Source organism: Pipistrellus hanaki, assembly GCF_964339955.1.
Source record: "Pipistrellus hanaki genome assembly, chromosome: 12".
In the NCBI taxonomy this organism is placed as follows: Eukaryota; Metazoa; Chordata; class Mammalia; order Chiroptera; family Vespertilionidae; genus Pipistrellus; species Pipistrellus hanaki.
The window spans coordinates 53,543,792-53,567,293 of record NC_140514.1 but is presented as its reverse complement, the minus strand read 5'-3'; the positions used below and the strand labels follow the sequence as shown (position 1 = coordinate 53,567,293).

The 23,502-nt window shown below is 36.3% G+C and overlaps 2 protein-coding genes across 3 annotated transcripts in view; both read right to left on the bottom strand.

Annotated features, from left to right (window-relative positions):
* Positions 1-23,502, bottom strand: part of LOC311630858 (testis-specific gene 10 protein) — an 86,055-nt gene that overhangs the window by 41,824 nt on the left and 20,729 nt on the right. For both annotated transcript variants that reach the window (XM_084900349.1, XM_084900348.1), the window contains 5 exons: positions 16,456-16,576; positions 15,938-16,093; positions 11,308-11,478; positions 11,140-11,217; positions 10,045-10,196 (listed from right to left, as the gene is read on the bottom strand). In XM_084900349.1, the coding sequence (XP_084756475.1) occupies positions 10,045-10,196; positions 11,140-11,217; positions 11,308-11,478; positions 15,938-16,093; positions 16,456-16,506 (608 nt within the window). In that variant the 5' untranslated portion in view covers positions 16,507-16,576. The remainder of the gene's footprint in view (positions 1-10,044; positions 10,197-11,139; positions 11,218-11,307; positions 11,479-15,937; positions 16,094-16,455; positions 16,577-23,502) is intronic.
* LOC311630856 (testis-specific gene 10 protein-like) overlaps positions 1-23,502 on the bottom strand; it is a 220,543-nt gene that overhangs the window by 176,535 nt on the left and 20,506 nt on the right. The gene's annotated exons all lie outside the window — the stretch shown is intronic.

Sequence of the window (23,502 nt, the reverse complement as noted above, 5' to 3'; positions counted from 1 at the left end):
TATAAGGTTTTTCAATAATTTCCTAGAAAAGGCTGATAAATTTAATGAGACACTCAAGGATAAGAAAAAATACCAACTAGAAATTAAGCATACATTGACTGAAATAAAAAATATTATACAGAGATCTAATAGCAGACTAGAAGATCGCAAAAATCAAGTCAAAGACTTGAAATACAAAAAAGCAAAAAATACTCAACTGGAAAAGCAAAAAGGAAAGAGAATTCAAAAATATGAAGATAGTGTAAGAAGCCTCTGGGAGAACTTCAAGTGTACCAACATCAGAATTATGGGGGTGCCAGAAGAAGAGAGAAAACAAGATACTGAAAACCTATTTGAAGAAATAATGATTGAAAACTTCCCCCACCTGGTGAAAGAAATAGACATACAAGTCCAGGAAGTGCAGAGAACCCCAAACAAAGGGAATCCAAAAAGAACTACACCAAGACATATCATAAGTAAAATGCCAAGAGCAACAGACAAAGAGAGAATATTAAAAGCAGCAAGAGAAAAACAGTTACCTACAAGGGAGCACCTATAAGATTGTCAGATGATTTCTCAACAGAAACTATGCAGACTAGATGGGAGTGGCAAGAAATATTCAAAGTGATGAATAGCAAGAATCTACAACCAATGCCGAAACCGGTTTGGCTCAGTGGTAAAGCATCGGTCTGTGGACTGAAGGGTCCCAGGTTCGATTCCGGTCAAGGGCATGTACATGGGTTGCGGGCACATCCCCGGTAGGGGGTGTGCAAGAGGCAGCTGGTCGATGTTTCTCTCTCATCGACATTTCTAGCTCTCTATCCTTCTCTGCTCCTCTCTGTAAAAAAAAAATCAATAAAAAATATTAAAAAAAAGAAAAAAGAATCTACAACCAAAATTACTCTATCCAGCAAAGCTATCATTCAGAATTGAAGGTCAGATAAAGAGCTTCACAGATAAGAAAAAGTTAAAGGAGTTCATCACCACCAAACCAGTATTATATGAAATTCTGAAAGGTATTCTTTAAGAAGAGGAAGAAGAAGGAAAAGGAAAGATAAAAATTATGAACAAATACATACCGTATTTTCCGGCGTATAAGATGACTTTTGAAATGAAAAAATGTCAACCGAAAATTGCGAGTCGTTTTATACGCCGAGTATATCCCGAAAAACGTCTCGATATGCCGCTAAATGAATTTTCCAACTCGATCCCGCACCAATCACTGCAAGGCTGCTTGGACTGCCTCTCTAACTCAGCCAATCCAAGCAGGCTTTTTATGCATGCAAATTATACATGCTCTGTACCCGAAGCTACACTGTGTTCTAGTAAAAAGCCTGCTCAGATTGGCCAGAGTCAGAGAGGCAGTCTATTATAACCTTTGAACCTTTGCTTGTTGTGATTGGCTCACCGTGGTACATATAGTTGCAGCACAGGAACGTTCTGTGTAGCCAAAGCTGCTGTATCAGGACACATACAGTGAGTTAAAAGGTACCATAATAGAACATTCTGTGTGTAGCTGAAGCTACAGTACTGTATAACCCCGGCCTAAAAGATTAGTGGGTGTACAACAAATGGCTGGTAGAAAAGAACCCATCATGGCTCCAGCAAGAAGAAGGAAATTTGAAGCCAGTTTCAAATGGAAAGTTGTAAACTTTGCCAAGGAACACAATAACTGTGCTGTGGCAAGACAATATGGAGTAACAGAAAAGATGGTCCGAGACTGGAAAGCAAATGAAGATGCATTAAAGAGTATGCCAAGGAGTAAGTGTGCATTAAGAAGAGACACCCCTTATTGGCCAGAACTCGAAAAGCATGTAGCAGACATGGTTCTTAAGCATCGTCAAAATGGTTATGTAGTGACACGAAACAAAATACGTATGTTTGCACTTCAGTGGGCCAAATCGAACCCAGATAACAGCAAAGGATTTAAGGCCACTGTATCCTAGAGTACTAGGTTCTTGGAAAGGTACAATCTGGTACTGAGGCAAAAGACCAAAATTGCACAAAAATTACCTGCAGATCTTGATGGCAAAGTAAGTCTTTTCCATCAATATGTAATACAACAGCGTAAGAAACATGGCTATGCATTAAGTCAGATCGGAAATATGGATGAAACTCCTATGAATTTCCATATGGTTGGAAATAAAACTGTTAATCCAAAAGGTGCAAAAACAGTGTTAATTAAAACAACAGGACATGAGAAGTCCAGTTTTACAGTGGTACTAGCGTGTACAGCTGATGGTGCCAAACTAAGACCAATGATTATTTTTAAAAGAAAAACAATGCCGAAAATCAAGTTCCCTGTTGGAGTTTTTGTACATGTGAATGAAAAAGGATGGATGGATGAAGAAAGGGTAAAGCTATGGCTTGATAATGTATGGAGTAGGCGACCAGGTAGACTTCATCAAGAACGTAGCCTACTGGTGTGGGATATGTTCAGGGCTCATTTAACTACCAGCACAAAGAACAGGCTGGCAAGAATAAACACAGATGTGGCAGTTATTCCTGGAGGATTGACATCATTGGTACAGCCCCTGGATGTGTGCCTAAACAAGCCATTTAAAGATCGCATTAGAGAACAGTGGAATTAGTGGATGGTTAGCAGTGAAAAGTTATTCACAAAAGGAGGAAACATACGTGCGCCACAAGTGGATGTTTTGTGTAACTTTGTCAGAAAAGCCTGGAATGATATTACTGAAGAAACAGTAATCAGGTCTTTCAAGAAGTGTGGCATATCAAATTCTTTGGACGGTATGGAGGATGACTTCTTGTGGCAAGATGAAGGGGAAGCCGAAGCTGAAGCCACACCATCTGATTCGGAATTTGATCCATATGATGACTGTCTTACAAATGTACCACAAGAGGTCATTGATGAACTTACGATGTCAGAAGAACAACATGATGAGGATTTTGAAGGATTTTAAGCTCACAATGCTCCTCTGCCTAGAAAAATCTCTTATCATCCCAGTCAGTCACAAACAAGCGTTTTCTGCAAGTTCTTCATGTAATTTTCTTTCCAGATGGTGCCATCATTGTTAATGTTCTCTTTTGGATTTCTTGTTTCTTGGTCAAGTTCATGGCATTGCCATTTATGAAGAGACCTTCCATTTATCATATCAATGTACGGTATATTACGGTATGTTCGAAAAATGTCATTCATTAAAAATTTAATTAAAAAAAGAACTGGTGTTGCCTCGGAAGTGAGGGGTAGTCTTATACAGTGAACATAGGCCTAAACCTATGTTTTAACCGTAAAATTAGGGGGTCGTCTTATACGCCGGAAAATACGGTATATATCAACAAGTGAATCTAAAAAGCAAATGAATAAAAAATCTGATGAACAGAATAAACTGGTGAATATAATAGAATCAGTGGCATAGAAAGGGAGTGGACTAACAATTCTTGGGGGGAAAGGGTGTGGGAAGTGTGGGAAGAGACTGAACAAAAATCATATACCTATAGATTAGGACAGTGGAGGAGGGTCAAGGCAGGGGGTGGGATGAGAACTGGATGGAGGGGAGCTATGGGGGAAAAAGGGGGACAATTGTAATAATCTAAACAATAAAGATTTATTAAGTAAAAAAAAAAAAAAAGCTTAGCTTGAACACAGGTCAGTAAAAACATCCTAAATTGAAATGTGAGAAATAAAAGAATAAAAAACATATAAAACAGAATATCCAAGAACTGAGGGTATAGCTGAAATACCAGAAGGAGAAAAAGAAGAAGAAAATAAACATGAGAAATATTTGAAGTAATGTCTTAGAACTCTCCAAAATTAATGCACAGTATCTATGTGCAGAGAACTGTAAAATACTGATGAAAGCAATAAAAATCTAAATAAATTAAGAAACATTCTACATTAATGAATTGAAACACTTCATATTGATAAGATGCCAATTCTTCCCAACTTGATCTAAAATTCAATGCAAACCCAATTAAACCCAGAAAGCTATTTTGTAGACAGCAATAAATTGATTATATAGCTTACATGGAAAGGCAAAAGATCCAGAATAGCCAATACAATATTGAAGAAGACAAAGTAATAACAACTCTTTCAGGCAACATAGCTTTGCAAAAGAATAAACAAAAACAGATCAATTGAACAGAAAGAAGAACCCATATATAGGCCCACACAAATACAGGCAACTGAACTGGAAAAAGAGCAAAGACAATAGAGAAAGGGCAGTTTTTCAACAAATGGTGCTGGAACAAATTTAGGATGTCCCTATGCAAATTAGTGAACCTAAATACAGATTTTACCTCTTTCACAAAAATTAATGCAACACAGGTCACAGACCTTAAGTATAAAATGCAAAACTATACAACTGCTAGAAGAAAACAGAGAAGGAAAATATGTGTCCTTGGGTTTGCTGGTAAGTTTTTAAATACAGCACCAAAATCACAATCCGTGAAAGAAAAGTTAACAAGTTGAACGTTAGAAAAAATTAAAATGTCTCATCTGCAAAAACACTGCTAAAAACAAATGAAAATATAAAGCTCAGCCTAAAAGAATATATTTGCAAAGCACATATCTATCTGACAAAAATGTGTATCCAAAATATACAAAAAAATGATCTTAAGACAATAAGTAACACAATCATAAACTGGGCAAAATATCTAAACAAACACCTCACCAAAGAAGATATCCAGATGGCAAATAAATATATGACATCATCTGTCATTGGAGAATTAAAAATTAAAACAATGAGTTATCACTATACACTTACTATAAAGTCTAAAATACAAAATCTGACTGCCAAATGCTGACAAGGCTGTGGAGCAAAAGAAACTCATTCATTGCTGGTAGAAATGCAAAATGGTACATTCACTTTGGAAGAGAGGTTGGTACTTTCTGATACAACTAAAGATAGTTTTACCATATGACTCAGCAACTGTGCTCCAAGGTATTTACTGGGGTGATTGGAGAACTTATGTCCACACAAAAAGTTGCACAATAAAGTTTATGGCAGCTTTATTCATAATTACCAAAAACTGGAAGTAATAAGATATCCTTTGATGGTGTATGACTAAACACACTGTAGTAGAAACATATGATGGGATATTGTTCAATGCTAAGAAGAAATGAGCTATTAAAGTATGAAAAGACATGGACAGACCTTAAATGCACACTGATAAGTGAAAGGAGCAGAATGAAAAGGTGATACACTGTATGATACAAATTATATGGCATTCTGGAAAGGCAAACATCACATCTGCCAGATTATCAAGGTCAAAATAAACAGTGATAAGTCATATTGATAATATGTATTTATAATACCCTGGATATATATTATCTCTGTGTTCTATTACCCACTCTAATCATAAGAAAAACATCAGACAAACCCCAAATAAGAGACATCCTACCAAATACCTGATTAGTACTTCTCAAAACTGTCAAAGTCATCAAAATAAGGGAATTTTTGTCACAGCCAAGAGAAGTCTAAGGAGACATGACAACTAAATATAATATGGTGTCCCTGATCAGGTCCTGGTACATAAAAAAGGTATTAGGGGAAAACAAAGGAAACCTGAATAAGGTATGGATTTCAGTTAATATTAATGTATCAGTGTTGTTTCTTTAATTGAAACAAATATGCCATGCTAATGTAAGATACTAATAACAGAGAAAACTGGGTATGAGGAATGTAGGAACTCTGTAGTATCCTCATAATGTTTTGTAAATCTAGAAATATTTTAAAATTCAAAGTTTATTTGAATAAAATTGTATTTTTATATTCAAGCAACAGACAATCAAAATATGAAATTTTAAATTCCATTTACAATAGCATCAAAAAATAGGAAATACTTAGGGGGAAATCTGACTAAAAAAGTATAAGACTTTTATGCTAAAACAATAAGATAACCTATGGGAAATTAAATATCTAAGGAAAAGAAAAGATAACCTGTGTTCATGAGTGTAACACTTGACATTCTTTAGATGTCATGTCCCCAATTTCAATCAAATTCCAAAGCAGGCTGTTTTATATGTATGAAGCTAATTCTAAAATTAAAAATGCAAAGTAACTACAATAGCCAAAAGAATATTGAGAAAGAACAAAGTTGGAGGACTAGCATTACCTAATTTGAAGACAAAACAGAGTCATCAGGAGTGTTGTACCATATTTGGCATCATGATATATAAATACTAGAAGCCTGGTGCATGAAATTCATGCATGGGGCTGGGGTGTGGGGGTGGGGTGGAGGGATGTGTGTGTCCTTCAGCCCAGCCTGCATCCTCTCCAATCTGGGACATTCCTCTCACAATCCAGGACTACTGGCTTGCATTGCTCGCCTGCCTGCCTTCTGATCACCCCCTAACCACTCCCATGCTAGCCTGATTGATGTCTAACTGCTCCCCTGCTAGCCTGTTTGCCCCCAACTTCTCTCCTCTGCCGGCCTGATCACCCCTAACTGCCCTCCCCTACAGTGTTGATCGCCTCCAACTGCCCTTCCTTGCAGGCCTGCTGTCTCCCAACTGCCCTCCTCTGCTGGCCATCTTGTGTCTACATGGGGGTAGCCATCTTTGACCACATGGGGCCAGCTATTGTGTGTTGGAGTGATGGTCAATCTGCATATTACTCTTTTATTAGAATAGGATAGAGGTCTTGTACACAGGTAGGGGCAAGCCAGTTTGCCCTGAAGGGTGTCCGAATCAGGGTGGGGGTTCCCTTGGGGCGTGGGGTGGCCTGAGGGGCCTGTGGTGGTTTTCAGGCTAGCCACGCCCCCTGGCAATGCAAGCGGAGGCCCTGATATCTGGAATTTATTTACCTTCTACAATTGAAACTTTGTAGCCTGGAGTGGAGCCAAGTCTTCTGCTTGCTCCGGGGCAGCAACCATTTCTGTTTGTATTTGTTTACCTTCTCTAATTGAAACTTTGTAGCCTTGAGTGGAAGCTTAGGCCAGCCAGGGCAGGCGGAAAGCTTGGCTTCCTGTGTTGCGTGGGAAACCCTCCTGCTCTCTGTGGCTGTAGCCATCTTGGTTGGGTTTATTTACATACTCACTCTGATTGGCTGGTGGGCGTGGCTGGTGGGCATAGCTTGTGAGTATAGCGGAGTGATGGTTAATTTGCGTATTACTCTTTTATTACGTAGGATGTTCATCAAACAAAAGAGATAACCAAGAAACAAACTTTTACATACATGGACAAGTGACTTGCTACAAAGGTAGAAAACAATTTCATGTAGAAAGGATAGTTTTTTAACTAAATATCCATATGCATAAAAGAAAACTTTGATCTATATCTAGTACTATACACAAAAAGTAACTTGAAATGGATCACAGATCTAAATGTAAGAACTAGCCCTAGCTGGTTGGGCTCAATGGATAGAGCATCGGCCTGCAGACTCTAGGGTCCCAGGTTCGATTCCAGTCAAGGGTATGTACCTTAGTTGCGGGCACATCCCCAGTAGGGGGTGTGCAGGAGGCAGCTGATTGATGTTTCTCTCTCTTCTATGTTCCTAACTCTCTATCCCTCTCCCTTCCTCTCTGTAAAAAAATCAATAAAATATATTAAAAAAAATAAATATAAGAACTAAAACTACAAAACTGCTATAAGAAAATATGGGAGAAAATCTCAGTTACCTGAAGCTTAATGATATTTTTAAAAGAACATACAAAGCTGGATGTGAATTTCTGAAAGCCAATAAATTTTACTTAATCAAAATCAGGAACATGTATGCTCCTTAAAAGACACTGTTAAGAAAATAAAAAGGCAATCCAGAGACAGGGAGAAAAATAAATGCAAAACACATACCTGACAAAACTTATACCTAAAATACCAAAAAAACTTTCACAACTTACTAATGATATAAACAACTCAATAAGAGTGTGAAAAAGATGTGAACAGAAACTAAGGAAAGAAAAGAAAAAGAAAAAGAAACATATATATATCACATAAGCACATGAACAGATGCATAAAATCATCAGTCATTAAGAAGGCAAATCATTAACCACAATATATACCTATTAGAATAGCTAACATTAGATTCCGCATACCAAGTGTTGGTGAGGATATGGAACAACTAGAACATTCATACACTGGTGATGCAAAGGTAAAATAAAATAGTGCAACCACTTTGGGAAACAGTTTACAGTTTTTTCTGAAGTTAAATATCCATCATGTGACTCAGTCACTCTATTTACTGTATTTATCCAAGAAAAATAAAAGCATTTGTCCATACAAAGACTCACAGAAGAACATTCATAACACTTTTATTTGTGTAGTCCCAAATAACAAACAATCAAAATGTCTAATGTGGACATACGATGAAATATTACTCTGTGACAAACAGAATTAAACTCTTGATTATATGTGACAACATGCATAAATCTCAGAATAATTATGGTGAGTGAAAATATCCTGGCAAAAGAAAACATACTCTGTGATTTCATTTATATAACATTTTAAAGAATACAAACAATTTTCTATGCCAGACAGCAAATCAGTGGTAGCCTAGGAATTCAAGGTAGAGAGAGGTTATAGAAGGTTATGAGGAAACTTTTGGGATCACTGGTTAGGGCTACTATCCTGATTGTGATAATCGTTTTAGAGGTACATACATATGTCAAAACTGACCAAACGTTAATATCATTAATACAAATGTACACCAAAAATATCTCCAATTATACATCTATCTGTTAGAATATTTTAATAATATACTAAAATGTTTTCAAAGAACTTCCAATGACCCGGGAAAATGCTTATGGTTTACAATTAAGTGAAATGACTCAAATATATAACTTAATATGCGATGATGTCAATTACATTGAAAGATTATGTACACAGATAAAAATATTTCTGGTTAGAAACAGGTGTATGTTACTAAAAATCTTCCCTGGGTTATGGAATCATGGGAGATTTAAATTTTCTTTACACTTTTCTCTATTTCCCAAGGCTTTCTTTGTTGAAGCTGTTTTATTTGACTATCATTTTTTAAAATGTTTTTATTGATTTTTAGAGGGAGAGAAGGAGAGAGGAATAGTAACATCGATGAGAGAGGAACATCACCAGTTAGCTGCCTCCTGCATGCCCTCTACTGTGGATCAATTCTGTAACTCGGGCATGTACACTGACTGGGAATCGAACCTGGGATATCTTGGTTTCTGGGTTGACACTCAACCGCTGAGCCACATCATCAGCGATTGATTATTTTGATTTTACCTGAGATTGCAATGTCTTTTTAAGCAGGAAATAAAAGCATAGGTGAAGAGAAGAATTTGAGTGATTATCTATCCTGACAAATGATTCCAATGTAGGCATCACAGACCTAATACTCTGGGTTGAAATATCAAAGAGAAGACTCTGAGAGCTCATGCAAATCAAGTATTATCTGTAACTTAATAATTTGTTTCACACTCACATGAACTATTATTTTTTCAAATATATCCACTGAAATTCAACCTTGCTGAATCTGTACAATCGCTATTTTTCGTATCAATAAGTACCAAAACTAAAACTAAACTAAACTAAACTAAAATAAAATAAAACATCTACTAGCATGGAGGTCCTCAAAAACTGATTCCCTTATACTTATTGCCTGTAGGCTGCTTTAGTGGAATGTCTTCTGCTACTGCACCAGTATGTAGGATGGGCTAAGCACAGTAGTTGACATTCAGCTAATAAGTTCCATTACATGTTCCAATTTTTCTGCTATGACTTTTTATTATATTCTAAACCACCTCTTTTCTAAGCTACTCTAAAACCTGTGCTTTGTGTGTTCATACACTGTTCAGACCCTAGAACATAATTTAAGTTATAAAGCTAAATTAATAATCAAATGCTAAAGTCAAACATGCACTGTAAAAGCTATTTCAGTTGAACATTCAGGCTTTCTCCATATGTAAGACTGAGATTACTCATGAGTCCTGGTTAGGTGCGGCATTACCAATCTGTGATTGATCTTCTGGGAAATCATTTAATGTGTGCCGAAGCTTCTAGAACTGCTTTGTAATAATCCTCTCCAAAATTAAAGTCAACAAATAACTTAATTACTATTATAAAATAAACTACAAAAAGCAGAGTCATTAATAATAAACTATTTGTTGTTCAAAGGCAGTTTAGTTTACCTCAAAGAATTATTCTCTGCTTTTTGCCTGCCAAGTTCACTTTCAGTGTCCATTGCCTTTCTTGCTAGTGATTTCATTTCTTTCTCCACAGTGGTTATGGTCTCCTTCATCAAAGTCATATTTGACATTTGCTCCATACGTTCATCATCAAGCTATACAAGTGAAATGACCAGGTTACTGCCATCACTAAAAAAACCTCTATTTGTAAAAACTGGTAGATGACAAGATTTATACAATGAGATGATCAGCTTAAGCTTGAACTTTGTGTCAGGCTATATGGACAAAGTGTTGTGGAGTAGGAACAATAATAGTATATATGGGGGTTAAGGGAAGGGGACGAGAGATATCTGAAATACCAGCAACAATAAAAATATATATTTTAAAAAGGAATAGTATATCCATCTACATATTCAATCTGGTTCAATTTGACTTCTGCATACATATTCTATTTGCAAAAAAATTCATATTTGTTGCTCAACCTAACAATTTATAGCTATAAAGTAGAATTAAGAAATAAATTATTTCCCCCCTATCTACTGCTTTTTTTTACTCATAAAAACATGATACACAGAAATTAATAAATGCATTAAGTTAAATTTGTAACAGAAAGTCAAATTCCATTAATTCTGTTTATATAGTCATAATATCTCAAATACAGCATCTCAAATCTTTCATTAATAAAAAAGGTTTTGCCTCACATTTAAATTCAGTTTACATATATTTTTCTCATTAATTTTCATTTCACCATAATTTTTTTTACCCTAGCTACTCTTTAGGTAGAATAATCCAGTTTTCCTATATCTAGAAATGTTCTCTTTAATGAAATAGGGAGATGAAAATTGTGCTAAAATCCTTGAGAACACATCCCTAATGGTTTTTTTAAAGCCATTTTGCAACCTAACATAAAAAATATTATACTCACATTTTGGAATAAAGAGTTTAATACACACACACACACACACACACACCCAACCTTCAGTATTTTAGGATTAAAAACCCTATCGTAGAAAAATAAAAGAACTTCTCTGAACACAGTAAAAAGGAAAAGGGAAAGCTACTGACAGTTTATGGCCAAAAATGCAAAAATGACTTTACATTATGAACTGTACACTCCAGCTCCTCTATCCTTTGTTCCAAGTGAGCTTTCTCATTAAACGCTGTATCTTGAGCAATCTGGTTAAAAAAACAAAAACAAAACAAAGCACTTTCAATGTCACTGTGTCAGGTTTCACAAATGTTCACATAGATAAAATTCTCTCAAACCTTTAGCCTTTCCCTCAGACTGTCTCGTTCTGTGGTCATTCTTCGTAAGTCAGTGAAGGCTACATCTCTTTCAGTCTCCACCCGCCGGAGGATGGCATGTGCAGTTGTTGATTTAGGAGACTTACAGCTTTTCATCATTTCTCGGCGAAGCCGGGCAATCTCTTCCTGTGCCTATTATTTAAATACATAGACAGACTTCTGTTTAGAACAGACACAAATACAACTTTATATACAGCTGGTTGAAATCCAAACCTATTATCAACAGCCATAGAGTAGGATAATGTTATAATTTTGATTTTATCCAAATAAATGTAAATGCTATATACAAACAGAATTTTGCTTTCCAAAACCTTTGCAAAATTTTGTTTTAAGTGTCTGTACCATGGCCTGTTCCTTTCTACCCACTTTCTCACCCCACTATAACCTGGCTCCCACATTTTGCAGAATTTCAACTAAAGACCTTAACAAATCTAATGGCCTTTTCTCAGTTCTTGTTTTTGATACTTTGGTAACATTTGACATTGTTTTGAACATCCTTCTTGATATAATTCCCTCCCTTTCCCTTCCTTTGCTTCCTGTCTTCTTTCTCTCTTTCCAATCCAATAAAACTTTCCAAGACCCCCTATATATAGCTTTCTCATTCAGAGACCTCACCCACTCTGAAGACCCCAAACTCACTTCTAGGCAGATGACTTCTAAATCAAAATATTCAGCTCTTTCTTTTCTCCCTACTCCCATCCCACATTTCTTACTGCCTGGTGATTCCTACCTGAATGTACTCCATCTGTCTGAACCAACCACATCTTTTCCATCAATCACAAATGACTTCCCTATTTCTTTTTCTATTACCACATTCCTTCAGTCTTTCAAACATGGAACTTCAGACATTTCCATTCATCCCTCCTTTTGGCTCTAATAAAATCTTGTCACTTCTTCCTTGGCAGCATCCTAGCCCAGTCCATAAATGCCTCATGCATGGACTACTACAACAGCCTTTTAAAGATTCCATGGATTCTCCCTCCTCTAGTTCTCTTGAAGGAGAAATCTTCATATATAAAAGGCTAATATGCGAAGTGTCCTTCCCTCTGTCCAACCATCACTATGATGAGAATTGACCACCAGGAGGCAGACACTCAATGCAGGAGCTGCTGAGTTACAGTGACTTGGCAGCGGGAGTTCTTGGGTGATGCCCCAAAACCAGGGAGGAGGGAGCCTGATTTCTCTTGGGGCCACATGATTCCACATTTGGCCATGGGTGATGCTGTTTTGGGGGCACTGGTTTACTGCACACTTGCGTTTATGTTCCACAATCTATACAATAGCAACTTTGCAGAGTGCCCTCTCACACTTCCAGACCCCTCGGGGGTATGTCATAGAGCGGTTTTGGCCCAATCCCTGCAGGCCAAGCCGAAAAACACCACCTGCTGGAGTGACCCCGCTCATTCAGCAGATGCCAGGGAGCAGCAACCAAGGGAGGTTGGCTCCAGGGCATATCTAGACCATTTCACCCAGTCTCACCCCATCAGTCACCTTCCAATTAATTTTCTTTTTCAACGTGCATGCATCTATGCACCGGGTCACTAGTTGTTATATAAAAAGATAACATATAAAAATTGTGTATGAGATAAAGAAGAAAATATAAAATTCTTACCAGATTAAAATTGTAAAAATGAGGCTTTAGTCATATTTCTTCTGCTTTTAAAAAAATAAGCTGCCCATTGCTTATAAAGCAAAGTATAAACTCCTTATAATGCCCTTGAACAGGCTCCACCATATAGTCCAGAAGCTGGTAACCTACACCAAATCTCACAGGCCAAATCCAGCAAGCCTCCTGTGTTATGTAAGTTTATAAGCTTATAATATTTTTACATTTTTAAATAGTTGACAATAATCAAAAGAAAAAAAATATTTCATACTGGGTAAAATAATATGAAATTCAAATTTCAGTGTCCATAAATGAAGTTATATTATAGTAACAGAGCAAACATATTCATTTGTATATCATCTGTGGGTGCATTCACATCACAAAAACAGCTGACTCACCATGACTGAGATGATGGCCTGCAGAGCCCAAGATATTTATTACCTGGGACTTCACAGAAACATTTGCAGACAGCAGCTCTAGTTCAATCTACCTCTCAAGTGTCAGCTCCCCCTTCCTCTCCTATCACACACCTTTGATGCTAGTCTTTGACTGAATCACTTACCTTTGTCATGTGCCTCACATCATTTCTTTAATCTAAATGTTCCTTCTTATCCTTTTCAAGATAACAGAAACCCTATTCATACTCTACATAGTCTAGTGATCACCATAAAGAAAAATATCTTTAGATTACTTGTGCTAAAATAACAAAAAAGCAAATAAAGACAATTTACTTTATCTCCCGAATAAGACTGCAAATGTAGAAAACAGTATCTTAACTTTTTTAAACGGTGTTCCCTGAGTTAATGAAGTAATGCAGTAGCTCACACTAGCTTCTTATTAACTAATTTACACTTCAAATCTCAATTTAAAATTGTCTATGCCCAGTCAGCCTGGCTCATGGTTGATTGTCGACCTATGAACCATGAGATCATGGTTCAATTTCTGGTCAGGACACACGTCCATTTTGGTGGTTCGATCCCCAGTATAGGGCGTGCAAGAGACAGCTGACCAATGATTCTCTCTCATCATTGATGTTTCTATCTCTTTAATCCTCTCCCTTTCTCAGTGAAATCAATAAAAATATATTTAAAATAAAATGAAATTGTCTGAAGAGAAGGAATAGAGCAAAAATTTGAGCATCATTAACAAAGTATACTTATGCAAGTACAGGGCTTTCTGAGCAGAGGTTTCAGTAAAAAATCTCCCATCTTATACTCATACGCACAGCGTTCTCATTAAGGACTCTCCTGGCCTATAATCATGTGCACGTTCACTGACTCAGGTTGCATGGCACAGACACAGACGCCAGGGAATTCTAATCAAAGCCCAGTAGTCACCCCACACACTAAGAAGTGGTAGCTGCTATTTAAACTGCCCAAACTAAAAACAAGAAAGCTAATTATGGAAGAGAATATTGTGTCATCCATTAAATAGCTAATATAATGTTTAAAACTTTAAGCATAATAAAAGACAATGCTGAGAAAGAAAAGAAAGAAATAAGATTGAGATTAAGTGAAAGAAAAGAGTCCTGTGATTTAACCAAAGGATTTATGTTATGGTATATATACACTGGGCATTTATTTTATACATTAAGATATATGCCCAAACAGATCTATATCCCCCTGGGCCAATTCTCCTAAAACAAGCTTAATTAAATGGCAAAGAGCAAACCCAAATAGGAGTCAGACAATCTGGACTGATTTCTGCTGTTCTTGGGCAAGATAGTTAACCTTATTAGCCGTGCCTTCCCTTATTAAATGAAGCAAACAGGCCACATAATCATGGTATCCAAAGTCACTGTAGTTATTTAAAAAGAGATGAGTGTCCTATCCAGTTTGGCTTAATGGTAGAGCATCTGCCTATGGACTGAAAGATCCCAGGATCGATTCCAGTCAAGGGCATATGCCCTGGTTGCAGGCTTGATCCCCAGCAAGGGGTGTGCAAGAGGCAGCCAGTCAATGATTCTCTATCATCATTATGTTTCTATCTCTCTCTCCCTCTCCCTTCTTCTCTGAAATCAATATAAATATATTTAAAAAATAAAATAAAAAGCGATGAGTAAGCTTGACTTAATTAAAATACAACCCACTAAGGTGAACTTTATAACTTAAAAGAACAAACAAAAAACTGGCAATGTTTCCATCTTATGATTTTTTTTTCTTTTCTTAAAGTGGCAAGCCCATCACCCTGCACTAAGCAGCTGTAATTCTTAATTGAATTTTATATTTTTTAAAATAAATTATGCTAGTAATATATGGTGTTTAATATTTCTGAAATAAAGAAACTATTTGGTTAATAGAGGTATTAATTTTTTAAAAATATATTTTATTGATTTTTTTACAGAGAGGAAGGGAGAGAGATAGAGAGATAGAAACGTCAATGAGAGAGAAACATCGACCAGTTGCCTCTTGCACACCCCCTACCGGGAATGTGCCCGCAACCAATGTACATGCCCTTGACCGGAATCGAACCTGGGACCTTTCAGTCCGCAGACCGACGCTCTACCACTGAGCCAAACCGGCTTCGGCTAGAGGTATTAATTTTAAGCTAAAAATAGAGATAAACTGATTTTACTCCCTGAAATTAAATTATATGGCAGTTTCTAAAGTGATTGATAGTACATTAAAATATGTTACAATTTTTTGTAATCTCCAAATTCAAATATTTTTACCTTAAAGTCAACATATATTTCTATTTAACATTTTCCCCATTTTTTTATTTCAAAAATCAATCTATTTCTATGCATGTATGTGACTTTTTATGGGTATGGGGACAACAAATGTATGTCCACACATATACTGTATTGGAAATATATTTCTTTAAACATATCTTAAGAACAAAGGTAATTCCTAACTGGTAGTTAAATTAATTTGATTGGCAGATTTAAGTATACCTAAATAATTACCTAGAGTTATTAATTACCTAAATATCCCTAGAGTTAACTGTTATTACTTACATATTTTATTTCTCTATAAGCAAATTTACCTGTTCATAAAGAAGAAAGGTCTTGTCTCTCTCAGATGTAAGAACCTTGACATTACCCTGAATTTCTGCCAAATGACGCTCATATTTTTCCAGCATGCACTTAAGTTCTTCACGGTCTCGCGTGGTCTTCAAAAGCTCTGCATCACAGTGTGTAACCTACAGTTATTAGATAAGAAATGTGAAGCTCTTCTTTGATATGATGGCTGTTCACAGTCACTATGTAAGCAATCATGATGGTATAAAGAAAAGAAATGATGAAAAAAAGTTTATAAATCACCTCACTTTTAAACAGCTTCATCCCAAATTGCTCTACATTTATCTGATTACCTCTCAACAATGACAAATACTAGGGATAAAGAACCAATTTCAATGGTCCACTGTCCATCAAAGAGACCTCTATTCACAACCTCTTTGATAGACTAATCAACCTGAATTTTTTCTAGATTAGGTAAATCAAAGAATAAATGTCAGTGTTTGAGCCACAAACTCCAAAATATTTATAACTTTCCAAAACTTACCCGGGAAGATGGTGACATGCGTCTTGGACTTTTAGATCTACTTCTGATCATCTTTCTCAAGTTTTGAGCTTCACTCTTGTAATCTTTGTCTGCTTATAAGGTCTTGATAAAGGAGTCAAGTCTAAAAGGAGATTTATTTTGTGATGTTTTAATCTCTAAAATTATCTTGCTAGGGAGAAAAATATCAGGCCAATATTTCAAGCTAAACTACAGTAACATTTTCTACATGAAGTTGAACACACACAGAATCCTTAAAAATAATCAAGGTGGTCTGTTTTTGTTGTTGTTTTAAATATATTTTTATTGATTACAGAGAGGAAGGCAAAGGGAGAGAGAGAAAAACCTCAATGATGAGAAAGAATCATTGATCAGCTGCCTCCTGCACATCCCCCCCTAGGGACCAATCCCTAAATCTGGGCATGTGCCCTTGACCAGAATTGAACCTGAGACCCTTCAGTCCACAGGCCATTGCTCTATCATCTGAGCCAAACCAGGTAAGGCAATAAATGTGGTGCTTTAAAAATAACATTTAAAAATTACACTTTAAAAACAGTTAGTTTTCATTCTTTCCCAGCATTTCTGAATGTTCTATATTTTGATTTAACTAAAAGTACTCATAAATTTACCCAATAAGTTTGGAAAAAAAAAAATAAAGAAAGAAATTTCAGAGAGGCCAGAAATGTCCAAAGATGTAGTTACAAATCCTAAAATAAAATTAATTTTCTTAGAAAAACTTGTATAGCATCTAAGTTTTGTGCAGTAATTGTTCAAGGGATGATTAAATTAAAGAAATGCTGGATATTCTATACTTATAAGAACTTTCAAGTGCATTCCTATTCACTTTAGTATATTTAGAAACATTTATTTATAATATTTATTTTACCAATGCTATATTGGAAGGAAATAAAAGATATAGTTACAGAGAAGATATTTCAAATATTTTAAATAATAAAATTAAAATTTCTAAACAGAGCAGTTTTCATTTCACATTGTTAGATAAAGAAAATATATTACTGGGGGGGGGGGGAGGGAAATGGCGGCGGAATAGACAGATATGTCCTGAGCCTTGTCCCGGAGCAGATAGAACAGCTGAGGATCGCATGGGGAGTGTTTTTTGGTGAGATAAGGGACAGCTATATGCCAGAGAAGGTGGGGGACTGCTGGACGGGGCTCCCCTGACTAGGCAGCTCCCACTGCAGCTGGGCTCCCTCCCAGAGCCACTGGCTCAGATGCAGAGACCGTGCCATCCTGAAGGGGAAAATGGATGTTATCAGAAGCCTGAAAATCTACAACTACAGCATCCACTGAACAGCTGTGAACTTTAGAACACTCGTCCCCAATTGGTGCAAACACGCGGATTCAGAGGAGCTCTACATTCCACCACAGAAAGGTCAGATTTCACTTGGGATAAGGTGGGTCTCTGGTCCTGACAGGACAGAGAAACGCATGCATGGTGGGAGCTGAAGACCAGGTGATGTTTGCACCTAGAAAAATCCGTGGCTATTGGGGCTGACATGATCCGTGAATGTGGAAGGGGGTCCTCAGAGCTGCTAACAGAAGGGATCTCTAAAAAGCAACTGATTTTGATCTGATGCAAAAGGTCAGCCTAAAAATTTTAAGAGTGAGCCAGCTGCTTAGACACAAGGGGGAAAAAAGACTGTACAGACTTGTGCACAGCCCCAGAGTTCGCACACTTACACTTTTTCCTCTTTAAATCCTTGCTTCTGATTACTAAGCCCAATACATAGGATCACCCAAATGGGGAAACCCTAAGAGACTGCAGGGGAAAGTTATTTTTCTGGAACCTGGGGATCAGAGAGGGGAATAACATTCAGAGAACCAGCTCTGGGGAAAACTACTCCCACAAACCTGTATTCAGTGCCACAGGGAAAGCAGGATCTAAGCACAGGCTAGAGAGGACCTATACACCCGAGGTAAATACAGAAACACTGCCACCCAGGGGCTGAATGACAAAATGACTCTTGTGTAATCAGAAATAAAGGAATACAAGAAATTAAGACACACTGCCTGCTTAAAAATCAGGACTGGCTTACAACACTGAGGAACAGTGGAACACAGGGAACTGCAATATTTTCCTGACTGGGAAACAGGCATGCCAAACAGAACAATAGAGGAAGTGAATGACCTTTACTACTGCATATTTTTAAATTTATTTTATTATTTTTAATTTATTTATTATTATTATTTTATTTTTTTCATCTTTTATTTAAGAAACTAATTTTTTTCTTTTTCCTCACTTGATTTTACCTTTTTAATTAATACATTTTTATTTTCAATCATTATTATTACTACTACTATTCCCCCCCACCCTTTTTTTTAAGTGTCATTTTATTTTCTCTTTATTTTACTTTGGGATTTGTGTTCCACATTCTATTTTCATCTTTCCTTCAGCATCATTTTACTCTATCTCAACTCTACCTTTATGACATCACACTCTTCCTAACTTTTCTCCTTTTGTTGTCCTATTTCTCTTACCTTTCTCCTCCTTTAGATTTTCCCTATTCTTTCTTTTTACTCCCTGTTAAAATTTCACCCTACTTATATATCTAATTTCCAGTACCCTGCTCCAATTCTATACACACTTCTGCTGTTTTCACTATCCAAAAAATTGTTTTTCTCTCTGTCCTTTTGTTGTTTGCTTGAATGTTGATTATATCAATGTTTTATGCTTGTTTGTGAGATTGTTTTTCTTATTCTTTTGTTTTTGTTTTTTGTATTTTTTGTTTTTTTTTGCTTCTCTTTTCCCTCACCTCACTTGATACTATTTGTTGTCTGTAGTTAGTTTACATTTCCAGGTACTTGTTGCTGGCATTTGTTGGGATTAGTGGCTATTCTATTGTAGTTTTCTCCTCATATATATAGTTTATTCCCCTTTTCTTTCTTATTCTCTTGATTTTCTCTCTTATTTTTTTTCCTTTTCCCAATTTCACTTTTGCACTCCTTTTTTTTCTATCTCTCTCTTCTTCTTTCTCTCCTATACTCTAATTTGCATTTCTCTGGCCATCACCTTTATTTGGGGTTATTAATATCATGAATACATTTCTGTTCAGTGCCTTGTGAGTTGTACCTGGTTGTATTGTATTTTGTGCCTTTAAATCAACACAGGAGAGAGAGAACTACATAACCAGACACTTGGAGAAGAGAAACCATAGGGAGACAAAGAAACAGCCCTGATATAAAAGAAAAGCAGGCATCACCAAAAAAGGAAGTAAACGAAATGGAGGCAAGCAACCTACCAGAGAAATAATTCAGAGAAATGATCATAAGGTAGCTGAAAAGAATGGAAGACAAATTTTCGACAATAGGAGTAAGAACCAAGAGAAAATGAAGAAGAACCAAAAAGAAATGTAAAATGACATCGCTGCTGAAAGTACTCAATAGAAAGCATCAAGAGTAGACTAGAAGAAGTGGAGGACCACATCAGTGAGCTAGAAGGCAAGGTAGAAAAAATACTCCAGTAGAGCAGCTTCTAGAAAATAAAAATTTTTAAAGCGGGAAGAGAGCCTAAGGGAACTTTGGGACAAAACAAAACAAAACAACATCCGCATAATACGTGTTCCAGAAGGAGAGGAAACTGAGCAAGGAATTGAAAACCTGTTTGAAGAAATGATGACAGAAAACTTCCCTGATATAAGGAAGAAAAACCCCACACAAATCCAAGAAGCTCACAGAGTCCCAATCCAAATGAACCCCAAAAGACCGACCCCAAGGCACATTATAATTAAATTGGCAAACACCAATGACAAAGTAATAATCTTAAAAGTGGCCTGAGAGAGAAAGTTACCTAAAAAGGATCCCCCATCAGACTAGCAAATGATTTCTCAACAGGAATTCATCAGGCCAGGAGTGAATGGAATGAAATATACAAAGTCATGCAGAGGAAGGGTCCAAGAATACTGTACCCAGCAAGGCTATTAATCAAAATTGAAGGTGAAATCAGGAGCTTCACAGACAAAAAAGAACTAAGGAAATTATTACCACCAAACTAGTAATGCAAGAAATGCTAAAGGGTCTGCTGTAATAAAAACAAAAAATAAATAAAAAAGGAAGTGAAGAAGGAACACCACAGGGGTAAAGAATAAAAATGGTGACAAATAAGTACCTATCAATAATAATTGAAAATGTAAATGGATTAAATAACCCAATCAAAAGTCATAGGGTAACAGATTGGATAAGAAAACACCACCCATATATCTGCTGTCTACAAAAAACCCACCTCAGAAAAAAAGACACACACAGACTGAGGGTGAAAAGATGGAAAAAGGTTTTTCAGGTGAATGGAAATGAAAAAAAAAAAAAAAAGCTGGGGTAGCACTACTTATATCTGACAAATTAGATCTCCAAATGAAGGACATAACAAGATATATGGAAAGCCACTTCATAATACTAAAGGGAGCAATCCAACAAGAAGAAATAACTCTGGTAAACATATACGCACCCAATACAGGAGCACCCAAATACATAAAAAAACAAACAAACAAAAAAACAAAACTCCTGGAGGATATCAAGGGAGAGAATGACAGCAATACAATCATAGTAGGAGACCTTAATACCCCACTATCACCACTGGACAAATCCTCTAAACAAAAAATCAACATAGAAACATTAATCCTAAATGACTCACTAAACGAGTTGGAATTAATTGACATCTTCAGAACATTTCAACCCAAAGCCACAGAATATACATTCTTCTCAAGTGAACATGGGTCATTTTCAAAGATAGATCATATGTTAGATAACAGGCAAAGTCTTTTCAAATTCAAGAAAATAGAAATCACATCAAGCATCTTCTCAGATCACAGTGGCATAAAACTGGAAATCAACTACATTAAAAACAATCCAAAAAAAAAAAAAAAAAAAAAAAAGCAAATACATGGAGACTAAACAGCATGCTATTAAACACTAGAGAGATTAAGAAAAAAAACAAACAAAAAAAAACCATCATGGCAACAAATGACAATGAAAAGAGAACAATCCAAAATCCATGGGACACAGCTAAAGAAGTCTTTTTTTCCCCATTTTTTTTTTTTATTAAGGTATTATATGTGTACATATCTTACCATTGCCCACTCCCGACTCCCATACATGCCCTCACCCCCCGGAGTTTTGTGTCCATTGATTATGCTTATATGCATGCATTCAAGTCCTTTGGTTGATCTCCCCCACATCTCCCTAATCTTCCCTCTGACAGTCTGTTTGTTGCTTTACTGTCTCTATCTATCTTTTTGTTCATCAGGTAATAATGTTCTTTTTTTTATCCATAAATGAGGGAGACCATGTGGTGTTTTCCTTTCATTGACTGGCTTATTTCACTCAGCATAATGTTCTCCAATTCCATCCAGGTTGCTGCAAATGGTGAGAATTCATTCTTTTTTATGGCAGCATAGTATTCCATTGTGTAGATGTACCATAGTTTTCTGATCCAATTATCTGCTGATGGGCACCGAGGTTATTTCCAAATCTTAGCTATGGAGAACTGTTATGCTATGAACACAGGGGTGTATATATCCTTTCTGATTGGTGTTTCTAGTTTCTTAGAATATATTCCTAGGAGTGGGATTACTGGGTCAAATGGGAGCTCCATTTTCAGTTTTTTGAGGAAACTCCACACTGTTCTTCACAGTGACTGCACCAGTCTACATTCCCACCAGCAGTGCATGAGGGTTCATTTTTTTCCACATCCTTGCCAACTTTTGTTGTTTATTGATTTGTTGATGATAGCCATTTTGACAGGTGTGAGATGGTACCGCACTGTCGTTTTGATTTGTATCTCTTGGATAATTAGTGACTTTGAGCGTGTTTTCATGCATCTCTTGGCCCTCCTTCTGTCTTCTTTTGAAAAGATTCTATTTAGGTCTGTTGCCCATGTTTTTATTGGATCATTTATCTTCATTTTATTAAGTTGTATAAGTTGCCTGTAGATGTTGGAGATTAAACCTTTATCAGTGATAACATTCGCAAATATGTTTTCCCATACAGTGGGCTTTCTTGTTGTTTTGTTTATCTAAAGCAGTCTTGAGAGGGAAGTTCATACCTCTACAAGCCTACTGCAAAAAATAAGAAACAATGGTAATAAATTTCCTAACTCTTAAACTCAAAGAGTTAGAAAGAAAACAAGAAAAGTCCAGTGTAAGCAGGAGGAAGGAAATAATAAAGATCAGAGCTGAGATAAATGACATTGAGACCAAAGAAATAATACAAAAGATCAACAAAACCAAGAGTGGGTTCTTTAAAGTGATACACAAGATTGATGAACCTCTAGCCAGGCTCACCAAGAAGCAAAGAGAGGATGCAAATAAACAAAATCAGAAATGAAAGAAGTGAAATAACAACAGACCCCACCGAAACACAAACGATTGTTAAAAAATACTATGAACAACTCTATTCCAACAAACTGGACAACCTGGAGGAAATGGACATATCTAGAAAAATATAACCTTCCAAAACGCAATCAGGAAGAATCCAAACATATCAATAGACCAATAACTATGGAAGAAATTAAAGCAGTCATCAAAAAACTTCCAGTAAACAAAAGCCTGGGGCCAGATGGCTTCACAGGGGAGTTTCACCAAACATTCAAGGAAGAACTAAAACCTATTCTCCTCAAAAAATTCAAGAGGAAGGAACACTTCCAAGCTCCTATGAAGCCAGCATTACACTAATACTAAAACCAGATAAATACAACACAATGAAAGAGAATTACATGCCAATATCCCTCATGAACATAGATGACAAAAATCTCAACAAAATTCTAGCAAATCAGGTCCAGCAGTACATCAGAAAGATCATACACCATGACCAAGTAGGATTTATCCCAGGAATGCAAGGATGGTACAATATCCACAAATCAATAAATGTGATACATTACATAAACAAATTGAAAGATAAAAGTCACACAGTCATATAAATTGATGTAGAAAAAGCATTTGACAAAATCCAAACACTCTTTCTTGATTAAAACTCTCAACAAGGTGGAAATAAAAGGATCATACCACAACATAGTAAAAGCTATATATGGTAAACACA